The sequence below is a fragment of the Lingula anatina genome, chromosome 2 (assembly GCF_051362555.1).
Source record: "Lingula anatina isolate TDL-2025a chromosome 2, LinAna3.0, whole genome shotgun sequence".
Taxonomy (NCBI): Eukaryota; Metazoa; Brachiopoda; class Lingulata; order Lingulida; family Lingulidae; genus Lingula; species Lingula anatina.
In genome coordinates this window covers 30,060,922-30,086,225 of record NC_141768.1, presented here as the reverse complement: position 1 = coordinate 30,086,225, position 25,304 = coordinate 30,060,922, and the positions used below count along the sequence as shown (strand labels likewise).

Sequence of the window (25,304 nt, the reverse complement as noted above, 5' to 3'; positions counted from 1 at the left end):
TATCCATAAAATTATCAAACAAATTTATCTCTTTAAGAACAAATGGGGGTGGGATGTCAAAAATACATATATATGTACAGATGATACAGAAAACTTTTATCATCAGAATAAACTACTTTTTCTGTCTTTCTCAAGCTCCAATTTTGCACAAAGTCTGAAGAATCCTATCCTTTCATTATCTTTTCTGTAACCATTTTGATTTGTGATGTCCCCAGCTATACTTATCTACCATCCAGATCGATATCATAAGATTAACGATCACCAAATTAATGTTGTTCTGCATATTAACCAATAACATTCCTATTCGAGGGTCCACAATGTGCTCATCAGGTTTTATATCTTATTAGGTACCTTTTTGAATCCCTGTCAAACTAGCACTGTCTGGATATTCAGTTTTAAAAATTTATTTATTAAGCAACCTGACTTTTAAGATGGCTCCATTAAAACAAATTACTACTGATTGCAGATTTAGTATAATAACTGTACAAATGAAAATATCAGGTAAAATATTTGCCTACATTTCCACTTTTGATTTTTCAATAATAGTGATGTGCTAGGATGTAGTCAAGTACCCTACCATGTTCCACTGAGAGAAAATACATTAACAAGAGCCACAAATAAAGTATTTCTGGTTGTATTTCTATTTTCCCTCAAAAATTGACAGCCATATTGAAAAATGCTCCTAAGTAGCAACCAAACTAACTTTTCTTTTCTAGCCCTAAGGGATGCATTTCTGTAATAAATGTTTACAGGAAAGAAGATTGCAGGGTGCAACTATTGGGCCTATGGGAGTGAGTAGATATTTGTCACTTTGTATTGAGTAATATCACCCACTGACGTTACTATGGCATCATTGTAGTCCTCATAGATATGAACAGTGCGTGCATGTTTCTTAAATTTATTAAAGATATAATTAGCGTAAGCATTGGTAGTGCACATTTTGGTGAAATCTGGATGTACATAAAAATGCAGAGTCAGCATATTAAACAAAGCCACTTATCTGGTTACTGATAAATTTCAGAATGGCCTCCCTATCCAAAATTGGCAAATACCCGATGATCATTCATTGCAGAAAGTTTTTCATGCTTTTATCAAATTTTGCACAATGCTAGAAAATGTTTGGACTTAACTGCCAGCTGACTTTTAAGATCTTATTTTATCATTTTTCAAATTTCAACAGATCAACAGATCAGTGTTTGTGCATACCTGAGCTAAACACCCTTGGTGGTGTTCCAATCCTGTTGCCATGGAAATCAACTTCTGAAAAAGCCTATTGCTTTCCTCCAATTTTGAGGATTTACTGACTGGGGTAGACATAAGCAAAGTCAAGTGCTGAAGAACAAGTAAACGAACTTCATAGAACGGAGACTCAAGAAAAAATGCAAGTAGGGTCCCATCGTCTATGTTTAGGAGCTCTTTCAGTTTGTTCCACACTTCATCACAGTTAATACTCAAGTTGGCCATGGCAACATTAACCTCTACGGATCCAGGAGAGATGTAACCTGAGGGGTGTTGGCTTGAAAGCTCCGTGAACACAACCTTGGCGAGATGGTCCACCAGAATATGAAGCTTGTCCACCTCTGCTCTCTGGCTTGACTGTAGCATTGCTTGAGCAACATGAAAGTATGCTGCCCTTGTAACTGGACATCTATTCTCCCTAAAATAAAGTAATATCAATACTGAGTTTCAGATAACAAAAATAGTATTACCTTTAAGGCCAGTTAGTGCAATAACAACCTGGCCTACAACAAACTTCATATATTTGCAAAATTAAATTTCCCCAGAAAAACATATTGGTACATGAGGGTCAAGCATTTTTTATGTATCAAAATTATTTTGGGTTGATAAAAATGTTTAAATCAACATATGACCTTTGATTAAAAGATTGAGTCACTCCTGTAATTCCTTACCTGAAGATAAGCCACTTTGCCTCCATAATCCCAGTCACTGTGACATCTAATGCTTCCTGCACAATGCTAGAAGGCAGGTTACTTAGTTCTTTCAGTAAATGTTCAACCTATTTGAAATATGATATTTGCACGTATATTAATTGTAGTTTACCATTTAGTATAATACAAAAAACTAAACTCAAAATCTTAAAGGACGTGGTACCCTTTAGCTACTGTGCAACTACGAAAGTGTAAGAAAATAAAACAATATTTATTGTAGAAAAGAGAAGAGAAACTAGAGGATCAGAGAGGCGATACCGCCTCCGAATATTGTACCACCAGCTGGAGCAAGCGCATTCGTATAGACCCCCACATACACAAAATAAGGGGTGCAGCCACCAGTCTTGTGCTTGACAAGCTGTAAAAATGCAATCAACAAGAATTTTCAAAATATGCAAAAAATATATATAACTAAAAATGGTGCAATCAAAGTTAAGTTCATTGTAAGGTAGGTCAAAGGTCAATTTCAAGGTCACAGTAAATTGCCAGTATATGACTTCCTATCCAACTTCAATAGTAACTATGGACCTATCTCTGCCAGTTTTGGAGATAAAAGGGAAGCAAAATTTGCAAAGTTCAGTTCATGGTGAAAAGTAGGTCAAAGGTCAATTTCAAGGTCACAGTAAGATTGCCAGTATATGACTTCCTATTCAACTTCAATAGTAACTATGGACCTATCTCTGCCAGTTTTGGAGATAAAAGGGAAGCAAAATTTGCAAAGTTCAGTTCATGGTGAAAAGTAGGTCAAAGGTCAATTTCAAGGTCACATTTAGATTGCCAGTATATGACTTCCTATTCAACTTCAATAGTAACTATGGACCTATCTCTGCCAGTTTTGGAGATAAAAGGGAAGCAAAATTTGCAAAGTTCAGTTCATGGTGAAAAGAAGGTCAAAGGTCAATTTCAAGGTCACAGTAAAATTGCCAGTATATGACTTCCTATGCAAGTTCAATAGTAACTATGGACCTATCTCTGCCAGTTTTGGAGATAAAAGGGAAGCAAATTTTGCAAAGTTCAGTTCAAGGTGAAAAGTAGGTCAAAGGTCAATTTCAAGGTCACAGTAAAATTGCCAGTATATGACTTCCTATTCAAGTTCAATAGTAACTATGGACCTATCTCTGCCAGTTTTGGAGATAAAAGGGAAGCAAAATTTGCAAAGTTCAGTTCATGGTGATAAGTAGGTCAAAGGTCAATTTCAAGGTCACAGTAAGATTGCCAGTATATGACTTCCTATTCAACTTCAATAGTAACTATGGACCTATCTCTGCCAGTTTTGGAGATAAAAGGGAAGCAAAATTTGCAAAGTTCAGTTCATGGTGAAAAGTAGGTCAAAGGTCAATGTCAAGGTCACAGTAAGATTGCCAGTATATGACTTCCTATTCAACTTCAATAGTAACTATGGACCTATCTCTGCCAGTTTTGGAGATATAAGGGACTAAATGTTATAATTTTGGAGTTACCATAATGTGCCATAAATTTCCTACAGAAAAAATTAATTAAAATAAAGAAAAGGTCATTTTGGTCAAAGTTCTTGAAATGGGAGGTTCTCTGAAGTTGCAGAAGTTTAAATTTGATAAAATAATGTCATTTTTGACCACAAGTTGTCTGCTTTGCCAAGCATTATGTTTTATTTTTCCGGAGTTCAAAATTTATTATCCATTACCGTACTGCACATTTTTACGGAAGCCGACTGGTGCCATATGTTGAAAAAAAAAATTATCTCGAAATTTCGAGATAGCATTTTTTTTGTTCAAATTTCAAAATACTATCTCGAAATTTCGAGATAAATTTTTTTGCTCAAATATCAAAATGCTATCTCGAAATTTCGAGATAATTTTTTTTTTGTTCAAATTTCAAAATGCTATCTCGAAATTTCGAGATAAAAATTTTTTTTGTTCAAATTTCAAAATAGTATCTCGAAATTTCGAGATAATTTTTTTTTCTACATATGGCACCAGTCGGCTTCCGTACATTTTCCTTTCACCACCAATATGTACTTTCTGATACAGCGTAACTCGAAAACCGTATGGAATACAAAAAAACCGAGACCACCTCCAGTGTTGGGCTTTACATGCTCTACAAAATGCAAAAAAGAATGGGTCTCTAGCATTAACGGTTCCCGAATTAGAGACAGTTTTCAGTTTCGGTATCTTATGGCCGCTACTCCTGTGAAAATGCACCGATTGACCCCAAATTCACGGAGATGAAAGATGACCTGAAGGGTAACACTTTCCAATAATATTATTGGTTAAGTCTGTGTGGCGTCTGAATAACAGGGCAAAAAAATTTTTTTTCGTAAAAAATTTCATTTTTTTGAAAATTTTGACCCATTTGACCTTGAAGTAAAGGTCAAAGGTCAAATCCGAGGGTATATTTGAAATCTACACATATGACTTTTGGAAAGCCGTCTATAGAAATTTTTCCCGTAACTCCTTCTGTAGGGTAGATAATTAGCATTTAATTTTGCCATTTTTAGACAAGGGTGCATTGCAATGAGTGCCACACCCAGACCCCAATACCGACAAAGCCCAAATTTTACGTGGAACGAGTTGAGATTATAGGTGACCTAAATCCATGAGATGGGTACGGGGGCCCTTACCGTCTAGGAGGAGAAGCGGTAACGGTAACATGGCGGCGGAGCCGGCGGAACGGACCGGACGGGACCGAAACCATGTGTACCGCCAGCGCTAACGCTGGTGGTAAATTTTTTGGTTCAAATTTCAAAATAGTATCTCGAAATTTCGAGATAATTTTTTTTTCTACATATGGCACCAGTGGGCTTCCGTACATTTTCCTTTCACCACCAATATGTACTTTTTGATACAGCGTAACTCGAAAACCGTATGGAATACAAAAAAACCGAGACCACCTCCAGTGTTGGGCTTTACATGCTCTACAAAATGCAAAAAAGAATGGGTCTCTAGCATTAACGGTTCCCGAATTAGAGACAGTTTTCAGTTTCGGTATCTTATGGCCGCTACTCCTGTGAAAATGCACCGATTGACCCCAAATTCACGGAGATGAAAGATGACCTGAAGGGTAACACTTTCCAATAATATTATTGGTTAAGTCTGTGTGGTGTCTGAATAACAGGGCAAAAAATTTTTTTTTCGTAAAAAATTTCATTTTTTTGAAAATTTTGGCCCATTTGACCTTGAAGTAAAGGTCAAAGGTCAAATCCGAGGGTATATTTGAAATCTACACATATGACTTTTGGAAAGCCGTCTGTAGAAATTTTTCCCGTAACTCCTTCCGTAGGGTAGATAATTAGCATTTAATTTTGCCATTTTTGGACAAGGGTGCATTGCAATGAGTGCCACACCCAGACCCCAATACCGACAAAGCCCAAATTTTACGTGGAACGAGTTGAGATTATAGGTGACCTAAATCCATGAGATGGGTATGGGGGGCCTTACCGTCTAGGAGGAGAAGCGGTAACGGTAGCCGTCCGGCGGAGCCGGCGGAGCCGGCGGAACGATCCGGACGAGACCGAAACCATGTGTACCGCCAGCGCTAACGCTGGTGGTACAATAACCCTCCCTCCCTTTTTTACCAATAAAACTATCACCTTCATATTTGAAAAATCAGTGCTGAGATTTATCATCTATCGTAATTTATCGATCTTTTCAATGGGTAAACAAGGCAGCAAAGCTGTCAAATGTACAGACAAAAAAAAAAAAAAAAAAAGAAAATAAAGATGCAAAATAGGTCATTTTGTCAATTTTGATGCAATAATAAATAATGCTTATAATAGCACTGTCAGTCAACACTGAATTTTAATCATGCACAACAGGTAACATGGTCAATAACAGGAGCAGACCCAGAGATATTTTCTGACAGTATTCCAAAGTATCTATGTTGATCCATCCTCCATTTTGATGGTCTTCCAACAGAAAAAAAAATAGATACCGGTCAATATAAACTTAAAAACCTGACCGTCTTCCGGAAGACCCAGAAGATGGTCTCAATCCACTCCTTCAATAAGATTACAGTTTCAGGACCATGAGAGTTCAAATTCACATGATGAAAGTCCCAATATTTGAAAAATGATGACAGTACATAAAATAATATTACATAATGTTTAAAGACATAAAAACCAATACAACTGCTTATGTGGAAATACAGAAAATGTGCAGAGCCGCAGGCGGATGGGAGTTAAAAGTCACAAATGCCAGTGTTTGAGAAAAAATTAAAAAGGAAAACATAACAAAACTAGAAAAGCACCCCGAGAGCACAGACCTCTGCCAAGGCAGCAATTTTTTTATTGTTATTGATTATTGATTGATTATTGATCCGGACCACCACCAAAAACTAATCATTGTCCTGCTTGACGCACTTCTGACAGTTCCTGAAAATTTCATCAAAATCAGTCCATAACTTTTTGAGTTATGTTGATGACAGACAAACAGGGGTGAAAACATAACCTCCTTGGCAGAGGTAAATATTATTCCAATGAAGCTGCTATTCAAACTTTTAATCGTTGAGTTTCATATATATATATATATATATATATATATATATATATATATATATATATATATATATATATTAAAAACTAATTTTCAATATTAAACAAAATTTACCTGCATAATTATCACTGCTTCCTTATTATAAATCTAGTAGAGAGCTTAACCTTTGGGAGTTTACAGGGAAATATCAATAAGTGTGCTTTATGTAATCTCATTTAATGGCCTATTAATTAGGCAAATGACTTTATAACTCTAAACTTAGCCTAGTGATACCCAAGGGAAATTTACAGACTGACACTCTCAAAGGTCTTCAGGCCCATAAGTCACACCTTAAGAAAAGCACAAAACAATAATGCACAAAATAGAAGACTACCAATTCTGATGCAATAATACATTATGTTTAACTGCACAGTCAACATCAAAATTTAATTATGCACAACAGGTAACACCAACGAAAGTAAAAGCATAAGGCTTCAGGCCCATCGGAGTTCAAGTTTATACTTGGAAAGTGCCAGAATGAGAAAAATGAAAAATTCACAAAAAATGCATAAATTTAATACAAATGATAATCCAATAGAGCTGGTTTTCTAATATGAGCTGTATGTCAATCCTAAGAATCATTCTTGTAAGACTAGTTGAAAAAATAAAAGTAAGTTTTCTTTCCATAACGTTAATGGTGGCAGTGCACAAAGTAGGTTTTTTGTCAATTTTGATGCAACATTACATAATGATTAACTGTATAAATACCACCAATTTTTAAATATCTACTATTAAAAACATGGACTTTAAAAAAATTTTGATTACCACTGGGCTTCATGCCAAAGGGAGCTCTGAGTCCCACATTGAAAATTCCAGTATGTGAAAGATAAAAATTTTCACAAAAAACTCTACAACTTCCAGAAAATTAACTAATGAGACAGATTTTCCAACTGAAGCTGTATTTCAGTCCTATGTTTCTTTCCTTTGAGTGTGAAAAGAGCAAGTGACATCGTTTTCCTTTCACGGTCACTACGGAGGCAGTGCCCAAAATAGGGTTTTGTTCAATTTTGATGCAATATTACACAATGCTTAACAGCATAATAACCATCAGTTTTTAATGATAAAATAAAACTATCATGGATATTCAGAAAATGTGACTAGCCCATAGAGTTCAGAGTCATACTTTGAAAATCCCAAAATGTAAACAAGAGAAAACTGTATTGAAAGAGTTTATTTCCATTTTCAACACCTTTTTTACATAAAGCAAAATAATCAATTTACTGTCATTTTTATATGTTCAATCAAAAAATATGATGTCAAAGCAAAAAAATCAATAGAACAATTATAAATGTCCAACTTGCTCCATTCTGAGATTCTGAACATAGTGAATGGTTGAATCTGACAAACTGTAAAGATATGAGGTTTTTTTTTTTCATTTTTGACACTTATTACACAATACACAATATCAGGTTTACCATCATTTTTATATTATCAACTAACAATGTTGTTAAGATGCAGAAAATGTCAAAAGAACAACTTAACATATCTAATTAGTTCAAAAATGAGACTGTTAACATGCTTGAGGATTAAATTTGAGGAAAAAACACTTATACAAAAAAAAAGGTATAACTTCACCAAACCTTTACTGATCAAGCTTATTTCAAAACTTAATCTGTATTTCAGTAACACTGATCACTACTATGAATTTCAAGACAATTGGCCAATTGATTTTTCTTAAAATGTGTTATAGGTGTTGCATATATGCTGAAAAAAAGTGAAAAAACAACAAAACTTTTATAAAAATGCCCTGATCATGCCAATTTTCAAACTTGACTTGTGTATTATAGACATTCATCAGTTCTGTAAGTTTCAAGCCAAAAAGGTAAAGCGGTTTTTCACTTATCGTGTCATCAGGGTTTCATATATGCTGAAAAAAGTGAAAAAACTGCATAACTTCCATAAAATTGTTCCTATCATGCTGATTTTCGAACTTGACCTGCGTGTTATGAATATTTATCAGTTCTGTAAGTTTCAAGCTACAAGGTAAAACGGTTTTTCAAACATTGTGTTATAGGTGTTGCATAAATGCTGAAAAAAGTGAAAAAACTGCATAACTTCCAAATAAAATTGTTCCTATCATGCTGATTTTCGAACTTGACCTGCGTATTATGAATATTCATCAGTTCTGTAAGTTTCAAGCCAAAAGGTAAAACGGTTTTCCACTTATTGTGTTATCGGTGCTACACAAATGCTGAAAAAAGTGAAAAAACAGCATAACTTCCCCAAAATAGGCCTGATCATGCTGATTTTCAAACTTGACCTGCGTTTTATGAATATTCATCAGTTACGTAAGTTTCAAGCCAAAAGAAAAAATGGTTTTCCACTTATCGTGTTATCGGTAAAAGTGCACGCGACGACGGCGACGGCGACGACAGATGCAGGTGATGGCTATATGTACAGACACATCTGTGTCTGTACATGAAACAGTTTTCCGCTTATCGTGTTATCGGTAAAAGTGCACAGCGATGACAGACGCAGGTGATGGTTATATGTACAGACACATCTGTGTCTGTACATAAAAACAGTTTTCCGCTTATCGTGTTATCAGTAAAAGTGCACGGTGACGACAGACGCAGGTGATGGCTATATGTACAGACACATCTGTGTCTGTACATAAAAATATCAAACTTTTAGATACATAATTTAATGATCATAGAGATTATATTTCTATAACATTTGTGTTGCTTTTACTGCATAGAATAAAAATACAGAGAAGTCTGCTTTTTAATTATGTTGCTACCACTCAAAAGGGATATTCTAATTTTAAGAAATTATGACTAAAAAAATGCAGTCTCTGTAAAATTAGCAATTTTCCCCATTGAAAAGATTGAGTAATTACCATAAATGTTAATATCAAAATCTATAGTAAATTAGAAATTATAATGAATACTTGAATAAAATAAAGAACATTTCTCAGAAACAAACTCACCTGAAGTAAGATTCCGTGTGTCAAGTTCTGAGAATGTCTCTGCTGCTGGTCTTTTGGCAAATATCCTGTGAGCTGAGCAAGAACTGATCCAAGCTGGTCTTTAAAAACCAGAGGTCTCAGGGCTCTGCCTGCCATGACTCTGGTCTTGAAAACTCGACTACCTGCACAGCTGCCAAATTATAATTATGCCTACACTTTAGTTCAGCATTTGATAACCAACAAAAAAGTCAACAAAAAATGTGTCAAGGTTGGACCCTTGAAAACATATATATCCATTTTGCTAACAATAAACTGTCTTAAGGGTCTTAGTTAAACTATAAAATACTGAAGCTGTGTTGTGTTTTAAATTTATGAAAGTTTAAGTTTGGTCAAGCATTTATGAGTGTGTTACACATACCTAGGCAGAACAATTTATATATACTGTTAACCACAATTTGCTAAATTGTTGTTGTCTTCTAAACTGACACACAAACATCACTCCATCCTCAACATTTAATTAAAATCAATCACTATTCATTCTAAAATTAAGACATTGCTTTCATGACCAATAAAAAAATGCAAATCCATACATGTATATGGCAATTAAAAACTTGAGAGTAGTTCAACTTTGAGCTATGCAAATTCTGTGAGCATTCACCTTGCCACCCCTGTCTAGTGCTCACTAAGTACAAAAACTTGCTCTTTACTTTGAAACATCAGAATCTCTAAATATTACTCAATAAAAGAATATGTTTCTTTCAATCTTTAACTTTGGTTTTTACCAGCACAAGTGAAAATTGCTAGTCTCCATCTCCATAATTAAACCTTTCTAAAAAATGCAAGGCTTAGAACTAAAAAACAGGATAATCATAATAATTTTGTCAACAGTTCTGGATATGGTATACCTCCTCCATTAAAAGAAAGTGTTCAAATTTCTGGGAAAACCAATATTGAGGTGTAGCGTTCATTGTGTACCTTTTATTAAATTTGTCTTCATTATATCATATCAAAATGTGTACCTGATCACAAAGGGAATGTACGCAGGCAGGTTCAGTTTGGGATCATTCCCCTCAACCATGGCAGGGAATAGTCTCCCCATTACCATTAGGATTGGATACAACCCTGGATGAAGGTGAAGCTGACCTTGGTCACTAAAAAGTATAAATAAACAAGGCAGCAAAGCTGTCAAATGTACAGACACAGAAAAAATACCCTATTTGTTACATTTTGAGATTCTTGACATGATTTGAGTTCATTTCCATTTTTGATAATTAAAGAATATACAATAACAGATTTACCATCATTTCATTATATTTAATCATTCAAGTAACATGACTGCTAGGATACACATAATGTCAAAAGAACACTTTTACAAATCTAATTAATTCATTACTGCGACTGTTAAAATGCCTTAGAACTGAATCTGAGGAAAACCCACTTATATTAAAACAAAACAGCAATAAAAATAAACTGATCAAGCTTATTTTTGAACTTGATCTGTTTATTAGACCATGAATCAGTCCGGCAAGTTTCAAAGCAAAATATGACATGGATTTTTTTTTTTGCATAACAGTGGATAAAACGTTTAAAAAAACAGCATAACTTTTGGGAAAAGGTCCATTTTTACACTTAACCTGAATTTCACAAATATTCACCAGTTCTGTAATTTTAAAGCCAAAAGGTAAAATGGTTTTCATTTTATTTGTATAATGGTGGGTAAAATATGCAGAAAAAGTGTAAAATAGCATAACTTCTGGGGAAATCGTCTGATAAAGCTAATTTTTAAACTTGACCTGCATTTCATGAATATTCATCCATTCTGTTAGTTTGAAAACAAAAGGTCAAACTATTTTTCACTTATTGTTATAAAACTGAAAGTGCACAGCTACAGCAATGACAGACCCAAGTGATGGCTATATGTACACATCTATTTCAACTTATTTATTGTTCCTCCCCACTTAATCGTGTTGAGTGGTAGATTTCATGATATATTTGTTTATTATTTTCCTCCCTACTACATTGGAGAGGTCCAAACCAAGTGTTGAGTGGCATGCTTTTACGATATATTTGCTTACTGATTTATATTTTTTCCTTCCCTGCTACGTCTGGTTGAATGGCATGTTTTTCTTACATACTTGTCTATTTAAATCTATATCATTTGTGGGGTTTTCCTTGGCCTATGTGAATCCAAGGTTATGGCCTCTTTGCAACCCCACAAACTGAAATATGACCCAGGCAGGTTCAGGCTGATTTATCATCTCTCCTTTCCCTCGGAGCGGTCAGTTATTGATGGTAGTGACAAGGAATTCTCCTCAGTCCAATATCATACTATTGAAAATGCTATATAACTCACAAGGTATAAGACCATCTAGATTGATGTAACAGGATCGGTCCATCTCCACAGGGTCTCTTGCTAAATTGTTTTCAGATCAAGCTGCTAAACGATAGTTAATTACCCCCTATCAGCTTCCGTAGGCGTGACAGACATCTACACTGCCCAAATTAATTGCAATTAAGTGGGAATCCCCTTGGAGAGAGTTCGATCCAAAGTTAGTATGATAGTCTCTGGGAATGGTCTCTTAGTCAATCTCAAATGAATTTTCCACGAAGACCCTTTGTCGTATAGTTATAAAAATTTTGGCATATCTGGAAAAGGTTCCTACTTTGATCATTCCATACCTTATATTTTTGGTACCTTCATCCAACCCTTTCAGGAGAAATTGAAACAGGCTTGGGTATCGATGAAAGAACACTCTACCTGTCATACTATAAAAAGACAAATAATAAATTTCAATTTTAATTCAAAGCAATTGAATCTAACTAGAAGGCAAAGCTGGCAAATATACAGACACCAAACAAAGCAGTTTTTATCAAACAAAAGTAATCAGAAAATTTAATTTGGAGGTTTATAGGGTAAAAAACATAAATAGTTGTAACAAAGGGCCAGACACAGCGATCAGAAGATATATATATAGTGATTATACATAACGTGCAAGAGAAAATTTTAAGACCTACCAGTTTTTCTTGGACATGTCTTCTTTGCTTCGTTTAACACCAAATATCCGAGTCATCATGGCACTGAACAGAAGGGTGGATGCATTTCTCACCTGTAAACATTTAAACAAAACATTTGTACATATAAAAAGACAATAAGCTGAAAGCTAGCAAACAAATAAATCTTTTTCATTGCCAAACTGGGAACTTTATCCCTGCTTCAACCCCTAAATGCTCAGTGCCAAGCAGTGAGACAGCAGGTACCATCTGTAAAGGACTGGTATGTCCCCTGATAGGTTAAAACTCACATCCTCCTTTCCTTAGGTGGACACTCTGACGACAATACCATCCAATCAATAATAAAACAAACTCATCTGCAATTTTGAAAATACCATGCCACTACTTGCCCATTAAACAGTAGCTCAGCAGCAGAGGAGGATAATTGTGGGGTTGGATGTATTCAATCAGCTGAACAGCTGGAATTATTGTATCTGACTCTATGGGAACTGATCACCTCAATTTCCACAGGATCAAATAAACTAATTTTGTAACAGACTACTAGCAGACCCTGTGGTCAGAGTGTTCAGTGTGAGGGATGTGAGGGGATATAATTGCTAAACCACTTAACTGGAATCAGTCCAATAATAATCTTACTCCTCCAGGGTTAGATCATTTTTTTTTTATCTTAAAGCAGTCAGTCCATGTATAGAGTTGGGTTGAACTACATAGACCGATGTTGTGTATGGAAATGAGCCCTTAATCATTAAGAAATGGTCTTTATATGGACTGACTGCTTTTAAGATTAAAATATGGTGTCTATGGGAATGTGTCATAAGACCAGGTAAGTTCATGTCTGATCTGAAGTTGCAGACTCAGACCATAAGTAATCTTTCATAGTAGCCACTGAAAACATTTTAAAATATGGTTGTCTTTGAATTTAGGCTTTCTGTCATTCAAGTCAGCCACTTTTTATAATGTATTTAGTCAATGTAGCCTCTATTTACATATCAAAATTAAGTCTACTTACAGCCCAGTAAGGAGAATTAAACCCAGCAATCCCAGCCTGTAGTCCATCTGCTACATAGGGGGCCACAGCTTCACCTAACCTGGAGTCTCTGAACAGAGCTCTGAGAATATTTAGAGAATGGACCTTGAAGTAGAAAACAAACAGGTTTTGTTGTTATACAATATGATGGTTTAATGTTTACCTTAACAGATACTTAAACATATCTAAAAAATTAACTTAATGTATATTATCTTTAACATCTTCATACCTAAGGATAAACAGATATTTAAATTTTGTATTGTAATATTTGAACTATTCTGAGAAAAATGAAAAATTTGCAAGAACATTTTAAGTTTGCAGTAGTTTGCAAGAAAGTATTCGTGCAAATTAACAGCAAAGTTTGTGGGAGGCCTAATATTTTGCTAAGGTATAGCTGGCCCATTTCTAAGGGAAAGCCATTCCTCTCACCTTCATGTAACTCACCTGTGAAATCCTTTCTTGCTCTGCTTCTGAACTGGGTAAAGCTAATTTTAGAAGCAATTCCAGTGCCTGGATCAAACATTTGCCTCCTGTGGAAGCTGGCTCAGTGGTCACAATAGCCTATATACCACAAAATCACAGTGAAATAAATTTAGTTTTTTATTTCATTCACATTTGCAGTGACTACAACAACCATGTTAACAAATTTTAAAACAAAAATTCAATAATATGTACTGTATATATATATATTGTAGCAATTATGGCAGTAATTACAATAACCATGACAACAAAATTTTTAACAAAAATTCAACAGCATGTGTGTACTATACATATTCAAAATGTTCTTGGACATTATGTGAGTGAAATATACTATTCAAAAGAAGTAGGGGAAGACCCACCATTTAAGATGCACAAGTTTCACCCGGGTCTAATATATACTATCATTAGAAATTATCTTAGACAGTCATTCTGTATTGAAAGATATTTCTACTTTAATTGTTTTGAAATGAAAATAACTTTTGTACTCATTAAAAGTAATAAGTATGATCAGGGTGAAACGTGAAAATTGGATACATTTGTTATATATAATGGAGAATGTTGATCTCCCAGCTGAATTGAATTGAGGTAAATTTGGATATTTTTTTAAAATTCTGTCTAAAATTTATTTCCCGTCTTTTACAAACAAAGAATTAAGTATATACTAAAGTGAACTTACTTGAACATAGAAAGGAACACCTGCACTCCTCCTTGTTGCACACAACTTGGTACCTGACTCATCTTGAATGTCCTTCATAATATCTAGTAGCCAAGAAGATGGCAGTTGGTGTAGGTCCCTAACTGTGCACCTAATTAGAAAACATTTAATCCAAATTCAAACTGTGCACCTAATAAGAAAACATTTAATCCAAATTCAAATCACATTTGGCCCTGTTTTGCAAATACATTCTTAAGTTATTGAATATCTAATGTCTTGTGCTCTTGCACACTTCTATTAACACACCATGTTTCCTTCATGCATGCTTGTTGCACGCTATTCTATATAGGCCCATAGCCAGAGGGTTTGAACAAACCACCCTTTTTGCCAGGAAAAGCTCCACTCAGGGTGAAAAAATGATATATTAAGCGCACAAAGGTTTCAAGGTAAAAGTCCACTTTTTCAAAGAAAAGGACCCCCCCTTTTAAATTGCTGGCTTAGTGCCTGCTGTACTTTAGAAAGTGTGGGGGTTGCAGGGTCAAAAATGTTTGTTGCATGCACATGCACTTCAAAGCTTATACCTGCACACTCTAGAGGCTGCCTCAAATAAAATGTCCTTTACACTTTTCAATTTGCTAAAGGTAAAGAGCTAGAAGACATATAGACCAGGCTCATAGGCAGGGGGGGTGGAGTATTGGAACAAATTGCCCTTTTAGTTGGGAAAAGGTCCACTATGAACCAAAATTTGATCCAGGTAGTAAGTCATTTTTCAAGTTAAGTCAGTTGCTTGGGGCTTGTCACCTATTTAAAAAAATTAACTTTAAGTCTGCTTATAAAATAAAATGCTTATAATTTATTACAAACAATGCCCAGGTAGCTTTACAAACAACAGTTGTGTAGTGGTCTGTCATCTGCAAAAGGTTTGGATGGAAGTGACCTGAAAGGTTCTCACACAAAGACCCAACATGGTTTTGTACTTGGCATTTCCATCCTACTGTTAAATGTAATCACTACACAATAAGTGATGCTGTGAAAGCAATAATGTGGCAGCACTTTTTTGTGAATGAAAACAAATGTATAAAGTATAAATTGTTAATTAAAAAAGGACAACTATAAGTAAACTTAATTTTGTAGCATGTGTATTCCCAATATACTTAAGGATTTCATCTTATATCCTCACCTTGGTACAGTGTCTGTATATAAAGACTAAGGGTGCTTTCCCAGAGATTTAGATCAATCTAAAGATTAAGTTTTAGATTGACCTAACTCCCTGGGGGTTTTACTCTAAATTGCAGTCAGCCGAGCAGGCACCATAGTTAATTACCCCCTTACAGCTTTTAGTAGGCGGGACATATGCTTAAGCCGGCCAAGCTGACAGTAATCTAGTGAAACTCCCCACAGGGATAGATCGATCTAAAAATCTATGGAAATGGGGTGTAAAAGAATCAATTAATGTCTTTAGACTAGAGTATAGCCTTACCTCCATAATGTATGACACATCTTAATAAATCCTGCATAAGCAAGTTCAAATGCTCCTCTGTGAATTGACTCCAGCAGCTGTTTTTTGAAATATTCTCCAATTGAAAGGATCTAAAAATATTAACAAATCAAAAGCACAAAATCAATATTGTTGTAATTCTCAAGTTAAGGTTATATATAATATCAAATTTTCCGTGTATCATATTTGTGTCTTTTAATGAACCATGCTGACATTCCATCGTACTAAATTATTACTTTTCAAAATTGAAGTTGTAACCAAATGCATTGAATTAATGGCTGTCATCTAGTATACTACGATTGAATGGCCTTCTGGTCAAAGTGTCTTCCTCGAGAGTGGGAGGACATGAGTAAGACCCCATTCCCAGAGATTAGATCGATCCAAACTAGATCAACCTAACTCCCTGGAGGTTCACGCTAAATAGCTGTCAGCCAAGCGGGCATGAAAGTTAATTACCCCCTTACAGCTTGTAGTAGGCGGGAAGGACATTTAAGCCGGATTATCTGACAGTAATCTAGTGAGACTCCCCACGAGGATAGATCGATCTAAATGTCTGCGAATACGCCCTAAGACCCTGTCCAGGGACAAACATGGACCAGTTCTTCATAAACGGTACCTGCTGTCTCCCCACTTGCCACTCAGTATTTAGAGGTTAAAACAGGGGTAAAATTCCTGGTCCAGCAGTGAAAGACATTGTCCGTATGCTAGCTTTTATCTCCTCTGATGACAGCTGGGCTGTATCCTCTCCCAGGTGGTGAGAACATGTACACGCTGTCTGTATCAGGGCTAAATATGACCAGGCGTCACATGTAAACTGCACCAAGACGCATGTGGACAAGAAATGAACTTAACTTTTTTATATTACCTGCTGGAAGCTGAGCAATCCTCCTGCAGCATCTTCTTCTCGTTTTATTGGTGCTGTTTGAGTAAGTTGTCCCAACAATAATGATGCTTCTTTTACACACCTCCAACAGCAAACTACCAAATATTCTGGCATCAATTTAACTGCTATACCCTTTTTGCCTAAGTCGTCTTTATCATCCTCTGTAGTTCCTTCTGTCAACCCAGAACCTGGATACAGATAAAAAGATTTTTTAAAAAAAACACTCGTGTGCAAATGTTTTTTTTTCTATCATAATTGCAGTAAAATATTTACAAATATTCAAAAATAAAAACTCATTTATGATTATATAAACCATATACATGTACTTAGTATATCAAACATAATCTGACCAAAACCAGCACGTACTATGTAAACAAGTTTTAATATTTTTTAAAATTAGGATATTATGCACACTTTGTCTTACATGATTTTCTTTTACACCTATATTATACATTGTATATCTATTCTTTATGTATTATGCCCATTTTCAGACCCTCATTATCATAATTTATGATATTATATATGTTAAACAGTGTGTTTCATAGCAAGGCAAGGTAATGTTTTCTTCATCATATTAGTATTAGTAAAGAGATTACAAATAAAAATCAAGTACAAGCAAGAGTATTTTACTTAGAATGTCTTCATCTTCTGGTATATTTCCCTCTGGAGAGGAATGGCTAACCACAGGAAGTACAATGTCAGACACTTTAAAGCACAGGTTTAAAAGCTGTTCTAGAAGCTTCTTCCATTTTTCTGGTAAGGCAACGGACCTGAAATATCATTTTTGCACACATTGATGCCACAGGTAAGATTGACATGAAGGGAGATTTAAAAACAGCCTAGGCCAAACTGAGATCCCAAGTCACAGACATTAACTATTAAGTAGATTAATCACTTCCCTAATAAAGCCAATGTAGTTATACAATCTATGGTTAAGAACATCTTTAATGAATTATGATTTGGTTGACAATTGTTTACAATATTAGGAGCAGTTGATGTGGTTGAGCTTGGGTGTCAAAGTGGGTGTTAACATTACATGAGCAGTATAGAGTGGAATATCACATGCATGATAAACAACAGAGAGGGACAAAACAATATGAGCAAAGGTGGAAAAGAAAAATTGAAGAACATGGAAGTTAAAGAACAGAAAACCACTCAAAATAAGCCACTCATTGTTCAGGTGCAAAAACTGTTGTTCATTACACTTTTTTCAGGGTTTCTTAAAAAAAAGCCTGCTAGTTCCTACCTAAGATCCATGTCATCCAGTAATAACCTCACACAGTGCAACACTGGATACAAAGGACCAGTTGCTGCTGCATGGAGTAGATTCCTCCTAGCTGTCCCAATCTGACGAGAGAGATGAACCAAAAGAATTTCAAGCCACAACTGAAAAGCCCTTTCATATTCTGTCACAAATTTAGCAAAATGACTTTCATTATCGTGCTCTTCAGAGATGAATGATGTTTGGTCAGTGCGGTCTATTTCTAGTGGACATTCACCATCTTTGTCAGCATCCAGTTCAGTGCTGTCATTCTTTTCTTGCTCACTGCCAATACTGGTAAAGGTCTCCAAAAATTGCAAAAGGGTTTTATATATCCCATCTTGTCTAAGCACCAGTTTCATGAGATAAACTGCTGTGGTACAGTCTTGGGGTTTGGTTGAATATACAAGCTGCAAACAGGCAGTCAGAATTTCTACTGCTTTTTCCTGATTCTGAAAAGGAAAACTCAACTAGTCATTACGGTAGAACAGTAAACAATCAGAGAGGCAATACTGCCTCCTTGGTATATCCAGTAAAAGGATGATAACACAAAATAACTAACAAGGCTGGAAAGTTGTCAAATGTACAGACAAAAAGCATGAAATTATGATGCCATAATAGGATAGGGTAAATCTTTAAAACTTTCATAACAGGTGTTTTCTGAGGTGGAATTTGATGCTGAACACAAATTTAACAATCATTTCCTTCTAAAACAATTTTTTAGGTTGGTAATTTGGCAATTTACAAACTGGCAGCCAAAACTGTGAACAACAATTAAAGGTACTGCAGTTTGTCATATGTCTTTTCTTATGTTTTAAGGGTTGCAGAATCCAGTTCAAACGTTAATACTGTGACTGGTACATTTCAGAGCATGTTCAGTTACCATATGAGCTGACCATTTACTGCCAAGCTAGACTGATAGGCCATAATCTTTGATAACAGAGACAATGAACCACTTTAATCATATTGGTCAGTCAAATGAGATGTGATAAGATCTGTCAAAATCTGTTGGATGGGAATTAAAAGGAAGAATCAATTATACTAACCAACAAGGCAGCAAAGCTGTCAAATGTACAGACAAAAAACAGAAAATAAAGATGCAAAAAAGGTCATTTTGTCAATTTTGATGCAATAATAAATAATGCTTATAATAGCACTCTCAGTCAACACTGAATTTTAATCTTGCACAACAGGTAACATGGTCAATAACAGGAGCAGACCCAGAGATATTTTCTGACAGTATTACAAAGTATCTATGTTGATCCATCCTCCATTTTGATGGTCTTCCAACAGAAAAAATAGATACCAGTCAATATAAACTTAACAACCTGACTGCCTTCCGGAAGACCCAGAAGATGGTCTCAATCCACCCCTTCAATAAGATTACAGTTTCAGGACCATGAGAGTTCAAATTCACATTATGAAAGTCTCAATATTTGAAAAATGATGACAGTGCATAAAATAATATTACATAATGTTTAAAGACATAAAAAACAATACAACTGCTTTTGTAGAAATACAGAAAATATGCAGAGCCCCAGGCAGAAGAGAGTTAAAAGTCATAAATGCAAGTGTTTGAGAAAAAATTATAAAGGAAAACAACAAAACTAGAAAAGCACTTTGAGAGTGCAGACCTCTGCCAAGGCAGCAATTGTTGATTATTATTGATAATTGATTGATTATTGATCCGGACCACCACCAAAAATTAATCATTGTCCTCTTTGGCCCACTTCCGACAGTTCCTGAAAATTTCTGCAAAATCGGTCCATAACTTTTTGTGTTATGTGGATGACAGACAAACAGGGGTGAAAATATAACCCCCTTGGCAGAGCTTGAGGTAAATATAATTCCAATGAAGATGCTATTCAAACTTTTAATCTTCCAGTTTGATATATATATATATATATATATATATATATATATATATATATATATATATATATATATATATATATATATATATATATATATATATATATATATATATATATATAACTTATTTGCAATATTAAACAAAATTTACCTGCATAATTATCACTGCTTCCTTATTATTAATCTAGCAGAGGGCTTTACCTTTAGGAGTTTACAGGGAAATATCAATAAGTGTGCTTTACGTAATCTCATTTAATGGCCTATTAAAGCAAATGACTTTATAACTCTGAAATTGATCTACTGATACCCAAGGGTAATTTACAGACTGACCCACTCAAAGGTCTTCAGGCCCATAAGTCACACCTTAAGAAACGCACAAAACCATAATGCCCAAATTGGAGACTACCAATCCTGATGCAATAATACATTATGGTTAACTGCACAGTCAACATCAACTTATGCACAACAGGTAACACAGACGAAAGTAAAAGCATAAGGCTCTAGGCCCATCAGAGTTCAAGTTTATACTTAGAAAGTGCCAGAATGAGAAAAATGAAAATTTCACAAAAAATGCATAAATACAATAAACATGATAATCCAATAGATCTGGTTTTCTCATGAGCTGAAGGCCAATCCTAAAAATCGTACTTGTAAGTTTAAAATCATAATAAGTAGCACAGTTTTCTTTTCATAATGTTTGCAGTAGCAGTGCAAAAAGATTGTTGTCAATTTTGATGTAACATTACATAATAAATTAGAGAATAATTATCACCAATTTTTGTTTATTGACTATAAATAGGATGGACATGTAGAAAATAGGATTATCATTTGGCTTCATGTCCATGGGAGCTCCGAGTCCCACAATGAATATGCCAAAAAGATAATGAATATTACACTAAAATGTATAATTTCCAGAAAAAGAAGCCAATTAGACTGCTTTTCTAACTCAGGCTGCATTTTAGTCCTGTGTTTCTTTTTTGAAAGTTTGACAGTCATAAGTAACACGGTTTTCCCATAATGGTCATCAAGGCAGCAGCACCAAAAATTGTGTTTTCTTCTATTTTGATGCAACATTACATAATGCTTAACAGCATAATGATCATCGATTTTTAATAATAAAATATAAGTGTCATGGATTTTCACAAAATGTGACTAGCATGGGTCTTCAAGCCCGTGGAGGTTCTAAGTCACACCTTGGAAATGCCAATATGTGAAAAATTAAATTTTCACAAAAAACTGTTTAATTGCCAGAAAAATTTACCAAACAGACTGCATTGCCTACTGAAGCTGTATTTTAGTCCCATGTTTCTTTCCTGTAAGTTTGAGAACAGTAAGTGACATGATTTTCCTTAAATGGTCATCATGGGAGCAGTGCCCAAAATAGGGGTTTCTTCAAATTTTGATGCAATATTACATAATGTTTTACAGCATAATGACCATCAATTTTTAATTATAAAATATTAGTATCAATTTTTAATTATAAAATATTAGTATGCATTTTAGTCCTGTGTTTCTTTTTTGAAAGTTTGACAGTCATAAGTAACACGGTTTTCCCATAATGGTCATCAAGGCAGCAGCACCAAAAATTGTGTTTTCTTCTATTTTGATGCAACATTACATAATGCTTAACAGCATAATGATCATCGATTTTTAATAATAAAATATAAGTGTCATGGATTTTCACAAAATGTAACTAGCAAAAGTCTTCAGGCCCATGGAACTTCAAAGTCACATATTGAAAATGCCAAAATGTAAACAAGACAGCACTGTTCTGAAATGGGTTTATTTCCATTTTTAACACTTTTTTAACATAAAACAAAATAAACAGTTTACTGCCATTTTTATATGACCAATGAAGAAAATTGATGAGATGGGAAAAGTATCAATAGAACAGTGTTAAATGTCCAACTTCCTCCATTCTGAGATTCTGAACATAGTGGATGAATGCATCTGACCAACTGTAATGATATGAGTTTATTTCCATTTTTGACACTTTATTACACAATACATGATAACAACTTTACCATCATTTTTACAAAATCAACTAACAATGTTGTAAAGATGTAGGAAATGTCAAACAATCACTTTTACGTATCTTATTAGTTCAATAATGAGACTGTTAACATGCCTAAGAATTGAATGTGAGGAAATGTGAAAAAACAGCATAACTTCTAAAATAATGGACTGATTATGCTGATTTTCAAACTCAACCTGTGTTTTAGTAAGATTGGCCCCTCCTGTGAGTATGACAATTGGCCAATCTGTTTTTCTTATATTGTGTTATCAGTGTTGCATATATATATATACTGAAAAAAGTGAAAAAACAGCATAAATTCCCTATAAGTGACCCGATCGTGCTGATTTTCGAACTTGACCTGCGTATTATGAATATTCATCAGTTCTGTAAGTTTCAAGCCAAAAGGTAAAATGGTTTTCCACTTATCGTGTTATCGGTGCTGCATATATGCTGAAAAAAAGAGAAAAAATAGCCTAAATTCACTAAAAATGACCCAATCATGCTGATTTTCGAACTTGACCTGCGTATTATGTATAATCATCAGTTCTGTAAGTTTCAAACCAAAAGGTAAAATGGTTTTCCACTTATCGTGTTATCGGTGCTGCATATATGCTGAAAAAAGTGAAAAAACAGCATAAATTCCCTATAAGTGACCCGATCATGCTGATTTTCGAACTCGACCTGCGTATTATGAATATTCATCAGTTCTTTAAGTCTCAAACAAAAAGAAAAAACAGTTTTCCACTTATCGTGTTATCGGTAAAAGTGCACGGCGACGGCGACGACGGCAACGACAGACGCAGATGACGGCTATATGTACAGACACATCTGTGTCTGTACATAAAAAGTGAATATTTTAAAATTATTAAGATAGGATGAATGATACACCTTTGCTCACTATCATGAGCTGAGGCCAGCAAAGAAGTTGCCAAGGAAACCTTCAGTGCCGGAATCTCCAAAAATATTTATCCATTCCCATCTTTCAGAAGAGCATTCCCAACAGAAGTATGTTTGATGATAATGCATTCAGGGAACTGATTAAACAGTACCTGTCTGTGAAATGCAAGTATTAAAAGTGACGATATACGAGGCTGAAAAAGTTCTAATCTTGAAAAATAACATTTATGATTTAAGCTCTAAATGGTTTGACAGGCCTGATGTGTTGGATGGTGATAGCAATGACACAGTGTTCAAAATATATAAAAAACAAATTTACACTTATGGGATACATTCAAAATTGACCAAAAATAGTTAACGAAGGTATATGTACATCCATGAAATGAACATAATAATTGATAAAAGACACATTTATGATGAGAACAGACAATACCTGCATTCCCATCTGCTCAGTTGACAGAGAGCTAAGAACCTTTAATGCAGATCTTTTGTTATCTTCAAATGTATCCACCAGGCATTCTAACAGAGTTTGAACTCTTTCGCCATTCACAAAGGCAAGGGGGTTAAAGAAATCTATAAAATAAAACAAAAACAAAAACAAGCAAGCCACAGCTGACAAAAGGATACACAATATTTAAAAGAGTCAACATGGAAGAGTGACAACATACACGTAATACAGCAATCAACACATTTTGGGCCTTGTCACCTTACCAAATACCAAAATGTGCTGTAAATGCAGTAGGGGCAATATTACTGAGAGTGTTATTGAGCTAGATGGCTAGGTGGTGTCAAGAATTATTCATCCTGAGGATCCCCATCCCCTGGTAGCTTTGTCACTGTCAAATTAACCTTAATAAATGATTCAAGTATGATTACGAGGTAAAAATCTGTAGTCTACCTTTGTGTTGATCTGATAAGATTTCTGTTAAAATGGTAAGAGCACCAAGAGCTGTAGTTCTTCTTGAAAAGGCAGCTCCAGGATGAAGACAGGAAAAGATATGGTCAAGCAGCCAGTGTAAAAACACCTGGTAAAACAAATCAACTACAAAGTTGGCAAATACACAGACACTGAATGGGAAAATCATCAGAACTACATTAAAAAAATCAAAATGAAGGATAAACATTTCTGCATCCACTGAACTGGCAATAATTTCATAATTTCCAAATATTGATGTTAACAATATTCACTTTATTTATATTACCAAATATAAAGTAGTAATTTAACAAATCAATAACTTTAATCAAAAATGTTGATTTTCAATATAATCTGCCAAATTTAGTTTTCAGTTTTCGTATCTTTAAGTTGAATCAATTGATACTAACATTAAAATGCATAGTTTGACCCCAAACTATATAAAATATATATAAAATTAAATGTTTTTCTGTACCTTGTATAACTCCAAAATTTCAGTTGCAGGACTGCTTTCCATTTTCTTGCACTTCAATGTCCGATATAATACCTGGCCACTTTCTTTTACTCTGCACAAAAACTAAAAAGGAAAAATATATAATTTTAGATGTCCTTACATGCTTAACAATAATTATCAACAGTCCAATTTTCTCATCAAACATCTTATTTTAAAGGTACATATGAACCGAGCATCGGTGGAACGTGGATTCCCAGTAACACATGTAAACCACTTCTACTAGATTCTTATATGACTCATATAAATTCGACATGCCAAGGGATAAACTGAATTGATCACTCGATCAGCCATAAAAGACCTTTAGACTGCTCCTTTCTTTTAATTTTTGGTTGTAAATTTAACCTACTTTCGTGACCTACTTTCCTGCCCCATTGACATACAGCTTAGAATGCCAGCAGAAAAATCCGTTCAAACATCATTTTCAGGTAAAATTAAACAATGCCTTTTGGTAATTCTCTTCGTTATGCTACTTGAAACTATATGCTGGCATTTGGTTGGTTTTTGTGACCAAAAATTGACTTTGTATGCATCTTTAAACTCATGGAAGGTTTTGCAAGTTTTAACTGGATTTTCCTCATACATGAAGCACTGACTGTTATAAAATGAAGACCTACCCTCTTCAAAAATGCCAACATAGTTTGTCTGAAAGCTGGGGATTGACTGTTCATGTTGAGAGGTAAGAAGAACTTGACAAGTTCAAAGTCTGTGCTGTTGATTGTCTCTGTGGTTTTGGGATTTTCACACAGGAGTCCCAATGCGTCAAGCCTCACCTAGAAATGAATTAAAAATGGCAGCAAAGCTGTCAAATGTACAGACATAAAGCAGATAGTTACGATGTATAAATAAGATTATTTTGTGAATTTTCATGAAATACTACATAATGCTCAACAGCAAAATCAACACAAAAATG

At 34.7% G+C, this 25,304-nt stretch overlaps 1 protein-coding gene across 2 annotated transcripts in view; it reads right to left on the bottom strand.

The window, feature by feature from the left end:
* The window catches only part of LOC106167243 (tRNA (32-2'-O)-methyltransferase regulator THADA), a 62,943-nt gene that overhangs the window by 13,687 nt on the left and 23,952 nt on the right, over nt 1–25,304 (bottom strand). For both annotated transcript variants that reach the window (XM_087003507.1, XM_087003508.1), the window contains exons 16-32: nt 25,009–25,164; nt 24,356–24,457; nt 23,866–23,992; nt 23,401–23,540; nt 18,167–18,633; nt 17,551–17,690; nt 16,903–17,108; nt 16,020–16,129; nt 14,561–14,690; nt 13,849–13,965; nt 13,387–13,509; nt 12,381–12,472; nt 12,045–12,131; nt 10,385–10,516; nt 9,387–9,555; nt 1,911–2,017; nt 1,207–1,657 (exon numbers count right to left, since the gene is read on the bottom strand). In XM_087003507.1, coding sequence (XP_086859633.1) covers nt 1,207–1,657; nt 1,911–2,017; nt 9,387–9,555; nt 10,385–10,516; nt 12,045–12,131; nt 12,381–12,472; nt 13,387–13,509; nt 13,849–13,965; nt 14,561–14,690; nt 16,020–16,129; nt 16,903–17,108; nt 17,551–17,690; nt 18,167–18,633; nt 23,401–23,540; nt 23,866–23,992; nt 24,356–24,457; nt 25,009–25,164 — 2,856 coding nt within the window. The remainder of the gene's footprint in view (nt 1–1,206; nt 1,658–1,910; nt 2,018–9,386; nt 9,556–10,384; nt 10,517–12,044; nt 12,132–12,380; nt 12,473–13,386; nt 13,510–13,848; nt 13,966–14,560; nt 14,691–16,019; nt 16,130–16,902; nt 17,109–17,550; nt 17,691–18,166; nt 18,634–23,400; nt 23,541–23,865; nt 23,993–24,355; nt 24,458–25,008; nt 25,165–25,304) is intronic.